We start from the raw sequence: 6,683 nt of genomic DNA on the forward strand, positions 1-6,683 counted from the left end.
AAATGCTACACCGACAAGAGCGTGGCTCTTAAATTGATGATGATGATTATCCAAAAATATTTTATCAGCTGTTATTTACTTCCTTACTCAAGGGTGTCATTGTAGCTCGAAACGTATTTGCATAATTATTATTCTAAATTAATTTATGCAAATATCCAATAAATTGTTTCTGTAAATGTTTACAATGGTTTTATAACTAACTAACCGGTCTGCCGAGGACGTTGGTTAAAAGGCGAAGTTAATATTAATACCTATAAATGTGAATTTATAATTGGGTAGTTTCCTAGGTCAAAGATAAATTATGAAATTCTGATTGCTAAATAAAGACAGACCTAAAGGTGACAAAAAGTTTTTTTTTGTTGTCTTTTTATCTTATTTATGAATTTTAATAAAGAAACACGTAATAATAAGTGATACATTTGGTCACGTTTTTCTATGACGTCACAGGTTGCGTTTTCATACAAATTCCATGCCAATTTCTTGTTTTGACTTTTAGTAAAAAGTACCTGATTTGACTAGATGGACACTACCCTATTCGGAAAAGCATCAATATGGATTTATATTAATTTGATAGGCATATTGACGCGATGTTAAGCAATATGCTGACATTCAAACTTTCAAAGCCAATGACTAATTAATAAACACTTCTTATAATTAAATATATTGAAGAACTAGCTTTTGCCCGCGACTTCGTCCGCGTAGCGTGTTATAAAAGAGAGATCTTTGTGTGTGTGGGAGTGTATGTCAAATTTCAAGCATCTAACTTATGCAGTTTAGATTTTTTCATACGACATTTTTTCCCCGCTAACTCCCATTTTTCAAAATACAGCCATAACTAAACTTAGGTATGCATGCATGCTAGATTAAAAACATCTACTCGTATCTTACGCGGTTTAGATTTTTTCATACAAATGTTTTTTCCCGCTAACTCCCGTTCCCGTGGGAATTTTGCAATACCTTGTTGCAACTAAGCTTTAAGTTTACTAAGGTACCTGCATGCCAAATTTCAAACGTCTAACTTGAGTGGTGTAGATTTTTCATACAAAAGGATTTCCCCGCTAATTCCCGTTCTCGTGGGATTTCCGGGAATTCCTTTCTTAGTGCACCTTTACGGTACCTAAGCTACGTCTCTTCCAAATTTCAAGTGCCTACGTTTAGCCGTTTAGGCTGTGCGGGTGTTAGCGGGAAAAAACATTTGTATAAAAAAATCTAATCTAATCTGACTGACTGACATATCAACAGTCAGTCAGTTTCTCCTTTTATATATTTAGAAGATTAGATTAGATTAGATTTTTTTATACAAATGTTTTTTCCCGCTAACACCCGTTCCCGTAGGAATTTTGCAATATCTTGTTGCAACTAAGCTTTAAGTTTACTAAGGTACCTGCATGTCAAATTTCAAACGTCTAACTTGAGTGGTTTAGATTTTTCATACAAAAGGATTTTCCCGCTAATTCCCGTTCCCGTGTTAATTTCGGGAATTCCTTTCTTAGTGCACCTTTACGGTACCTAAGGTACCTGCGTGCCAAATTTCAAACGTCTAACTTGAGTGGTTTAGATTTTCCATACAAAAGAATTTTCCCGCTAATTCCCGTTCCCGTGGGAATTTCGAAAATTCCTTTCTTAGTGCACCTCTACGATACCTAAGGTACCTGCATGCCAAATTTCAAACGTCTAATTTGAGTGTTTTAGATTTTTCATACAAAAGGATTTTCCCGCTAATTCCCGTTCCCGTGGGAATTTCGAAAATTCCTTTCTTAGTGCACCTCTTCGGTACCTAAGGTACCTGCATGCCAAATTTCAAACGTCTAACTTGAGTGGTTTAGATTTTTCATACAAAAGGATTTTCCCGCTAATTCCCGTTCCCGTGGGATTTCCGGGAATTCCTTTCTTAGTGCACCTCTACAGTACTTAAGGTACCTGCGTGCCAAATTTCAAATGTCTAACTTGAGTGGTTTTGATTTTCCATACAAAAGAATTTTCCCGCTAATTCCCGTTCCCGTGGGAATTTCGAGAATTCCTTTCTTAGTGCACCTTTACGGTACCTAAGGTAACTGCATGCCAAATTTCAAACGTCTAATTTGAGTGTTTTAGATTTTTCATACAAAAGGATTTTCCCGCTAATTCCCGTTCCCGTGGGAATTTCGAGAATTCCTTTCTTAGTGCACCTCTACGGTACTTAAGGTACCTGCATGCCAAATTTCAAACGTCTAATTTGAGTGTTTTAGATTTTTCATACAAAAGGATTTTCCCGCTAATTCCCGTTCCCGTGGGAATTTCGGGAATTCCTTTCTTAGTGCACCTCTACGGTACCTAAGCTACGTCTCTTCCAAATTTCAAGTGCCTACGTTTAGCCGTTTAGGCTGTGCTTTGATATGTCAGTCAGTCAGTTTCTCCTTTATATATTTAGATTACATATTTAGAAGATATTTCCGTCATACATGATTTCTATGTAACTTTAACCATTAAGGCTGCTCACGCGACGGAAGCTTAAAAAATGGAGTAACTTCTCCCGTTTTCCCAAAATTTCCTGTCACTACTCTGCTCCTATTGATTGTAGCGTGATGAAAAGTATACTATAACCTGCCCAGGAGTATGAAGAATAATTGTACCAAGTTTCATTAAAATCCGTCCAGTAGTTTTTGTTTCTATAAGGAACATACAGACAGACAGACAGACAGACAGACAGACAGACAGACAAAAATTTTACTGATTGCATTTTTGACATCAGTATCGATCACTAATCACCCCCTGATAGTTATTTTGAAAATATATTTAATGTACAGAATTGACCTCTCTACAGATTTATTATAGTATAGATAGAAGATAGAAGAAGATTAAAATCATCTTTGAAAAAGGAACTATATTTCTTAGGTTTCTTATTAAAATTAGCCTATAACTTTTTCACACTATTTTACTTATTGATATTATTATAAGTAAGTCCAGTGTTGTGAAAATGCGTTCTACGATAAGAGCAAGGTACATATTTTATCTCTTTTACCAATTCCATGGTAATAGATCGTACGCTGGCAACCTAAATCTTATACGTTTTGCATTCTTTATTACTCTTGAACATAAAACAGTGTTCAAAAATTGCAAACTAAAATTAATACAGATTTAGTGGTGATTTTACAAAAAACAAAATATTCCCGGAAAGTTGAACCGGCAATTGAGATCATAACTTTTTACATTCCATTTTTAAAACTTTAATATTTGAATTACAGGCAAAAATAAAATACCTGAAAATGGGAGAGTCCATATTCTTAATGCAGAGGCATAAGTCATGTCCGTTAAATAAGTCTCAAAATCTCAAGATTTTTAGCGTGTTTCCCCACAATATCACCATAAATGAAACAGGATGTTCTCTTAACTGCTAATTATAATGTATTATATTATGCCGTCTGGCACGTTAAAAAATAAAATAATATTAGGCAATATTTATTTTTCTAGTTTTATATGTAAAGTGACGTCATCGTGATTCTACTAGTTTCTAGATTATTTAAATTAGCTAATCATAAAATGATGCGTTTATTTTTTACTGTAAGTAGATACCTTGGGTTTACGCAGCGTCTGCAAGTTGATTCTATATTTAAAAGTTCAGAATGAAACAAATAGGAGGTATACAATTTGATATTAATTATAATTGGTATAAAATTACAAAATGTATACGTATCACAATGTGTCAAAAGTCTAATTTACATGTTACTGTTGCGCCTGCGCTTCAGGTTGTGGCGGTGCGGTGGCAAGATAGGCGAGAGCTCTTTGGATGGGCTCGGGTACTGGGGGAGCGGTAGGCAGATGAGCACCCTGAGGCTGGTAGCCATTCTCATCAGCCACATACGTCAGCTGGATATCACCGCCATCACCAGGATACTTAAACTGACCAGACACTTCCAAAGCTTCAACGTCTCCAACCTTTTTCAAGTCTCCCTTCTGGTCAGCGCTGATTCCGTTGCCGGTTTCAAAGGAATATTGGTAGGAGCCGTCGCCGTTAACCTGGCTGTCTTGACGGAGAATCGGGATGGGCTCCGTGGGCGCCTGGGCAGCTTGAGGAGCGGCCCACGCCGCAGCCACCAACATAGATACTAACACCTAAAAGGTAAACAAAAGTTAATTATAATACATTTACTTTTAAAGCGGTGACACATCAAACAATGCAACAAAAATCCAAATGCCAATCCAAAGTCAAGCACTGCAAGAAACAGGTTCAAAGTATGCGCTGCTCCGGTTATGTTAAACTACATTTAAATATTTTGTAGATCAAGTTCAAGACTGATCATTCATTTTCGCTTCCGATTTCGGTTAATTTATTCAAATTAATAATCATGAATTGTCACAGCACTGATTTATTCTTCCGGGTCACTGAACTTTATAGACACTGTAGACAGTTTTCAATTTAAATGTTATTAACTCAAGTTGACACTTACAATGGATTTCATTTTGCTAGAGAAGCTGCTACTTATTGTTAGACAATATGAAACTTTGTTACGACTGATGTCACGCATCCTGCAAATTTGTGTATTTATAGTGGTTTCATTTGACCACCTCCTAGGTACCTACTCCTCGTTACACAATCACTTGGAATGTCGCAAAATCTATGAAATAAGTAAACAACAGATGCATTACCTCGAACCTCTAGTATGTCAAACAGGCGGGGCGACGTAATGGCTGTCAAACAAAGCTAACAGAATTTCCATTTGTCCAGATTTGACTCGACGCATGCGCTAGTGTTTATCGTTAACACCTACGGCACGCTTCGCTTCGGTATGTCTGCATAAAGTCTATGCTACAGAAATTCAGTCAATGCTTTGTGAAATAAATAATCTTTTCATATAGGCCGACACTACATAATATATATTTCATTTCATCTTTTATAATGTGAGTGTTCCGGATGGCATTTATGAACTTGGCCGGATTGATGTGGAGCGGTAAGAGTTTGGTATAAGCTTCAATCAATCTAAGAATAAGAAATACTTCATCTGGAAAACATACAAATAAGATTCCGCACATATATAAATAAAACCATATATTCAACAGCTTTTCGATTCTTTATGATAAAGTATGTATGCCTCAACGTTGCACATAGCAGGTATCATGTCTGTATAAGGAAACATTTTTTAAAGATCAGAAAACGATAATATGATCCTTAATATTCTGCAAGCGTAATATTCTGCAAGCGAAGACTTTCATCTCAGAATTGAAAAACATATGACAAGTTGTAAGTAGCTATTCATGTATCAGATTTCCGAATCTTGTAGATCATTAAAAGTTCAATAGTTCACGTTTGTCTCGTTCAATATGATGCATCTCTTTGTAACCGTATTGGCATCGCCTGCAATTTCATAATACGATAGGCGTTATTGAATAGGTATTCATACAACAAAAGATTTCACCCATATCTCTTATGTAAATCGCATTGAAGGCAGTTTTGGTCAATAGAACGTCTTCAGGCCAGTTGTTGGTACAAATATTGTTTGTTGGGAGTGGCACCCGAATGATGTATGGCTATGATAATGTGATGAAGTCATTTGACATTTATTGAGTCTAGTCTTTATTAAATATTGCCGGATGAGTACTTAAATACTGCCTAAGAAGTGTCAACAATGTAAGCAATAAATAATGACGTTCCACCGAAGCACAATACGCAGTTAAAAACCGTATAAAACTTACATATTTTGTTTCAAATATCCCGTTGATATGAAAGCTCTATATAGAGGTACCTATAACATGCATAGGTGAAAATATTGCGTGTACTATATCATTATCGTATTTATCAAAACTGACATGAACACGCGTCAAAATACTGTGCCAATCAAACTAAAATGAGACTAGAGCAATATACAATTGTATCAAGCATAAAGGTCAATATAGCCAGCTGGGTCAATGGGTTGTACTGGCCTTTGCACACATAATATGCATACTTGGTTTTTTGTTGAGTCAGACGTATCGTCGGTGATGTGGGCCTATGGCGATGGATGGTCTCGACCTTGACCCGTTGAGGGAAAGTGAACCGACCGGTTGTTAGGCAACCGGGGTCGATGCGATCGAACCCTGCGCCCGCGCTGACGCTTATAGATCTGCATATTTGCACAAAACCTTTTAAAGGACTCTTTTATAGCTTCCATAAAAAATATGTATAATATTTTAACACAACACTTAACAGGCAGACTTAGTTTCTTTGGCCCAAAGAAACCCTTTTTGTAAGGCGTGAGTTCATATTGTATGTAAGTTAAAATATAATAATTTGTGAACATATGGTTCACCGGAAGCATATCTAGCAGGTCTAACGTAGTGCATCTACGAATATACATTTTCAAAATCTACAATCTAAAATAGACCTCAAAAGTTATTATTCACTGAAATAAAGTGAATGGAAGATAACAGTGCGATAATCCCTCGATATATGCACAATCATTGTGATTCACAATTCTAAGAAGTATTTTAGCTCAACTGTTAGTAAAGTTTATTGTATTTATACAACTTACATTTTTGTGACCGATTGCATATTTCTTTTACATATAGGTATTATGATGCACAAGCTCATGCTCAGAGGAGCATGAGTATATCAAAATGAGAGGGCGTGTATTGTGACCCTTGGCCAATCAAAGTTTTGAAGTTAGTTATTAATATATTTAATAATAGGTGTTTGTTTCGCTGTTACTTAAATTATTTCTTCGGCGCCA

General features: G+C 36.1%; 1 protein-coding gene across 2 annotated transcripts; it reads right to left on the bottom strand.

Annotated features, from left to right (window-relative positions):
- Positions 1–3,621: 3,621 nt before the first annotated feature.
- LOC126366783 (endocuticle structural glycoprotein ABD-4-like) lies at positions 3,622–4,673 on the bottom strand. 2 transcript variants are annotated; one of them, XM_050010031.1, is made up of 2 exons: positions 4,627–4,673; positions 3,622–4,092 (listed from the first exon to the last, which is right to left on the bottom strand). In XM_050010031.1, exon 2 carries the CDS (start codon positions 4,078–4,080, stop codon positions 3,703–3,705), a length of 378 nt encoding a protein of 125 aa, XP_049865988.1. In that variant the 5' UTR covers positions 4,081–4,092; positions 4,627–4,673; the 3' UTR covers positions 3,622–3,702. The 2 variants fall into 2 exon arrangements, with proteins under 2 accessions (XP_049865988.1, XP_049865987.1); XM_050010030.1 differs by lacking the exon at positions 4,627–4,673 and adding an exon at positions 4,428–4,605.
- Positions 4,674–6,683: the final 2,010 nt, after the last annotated feature.

This window comes from Pectinophora gossypiella, chromosome 5, assembly GCF_024362695.1.
Source record: "Pectinophora gossypiella chromosome 5, ilPecGoss1.1, whole genome shotgun sequence".
Taxonomy (NCBI): domain Eukaryota; kingdom Metazoa; phylum Arthropoda; class Insecta; order Lepidoptera; family Gelechiidae; genus Pectinophora; species Pectinophora gossypiella.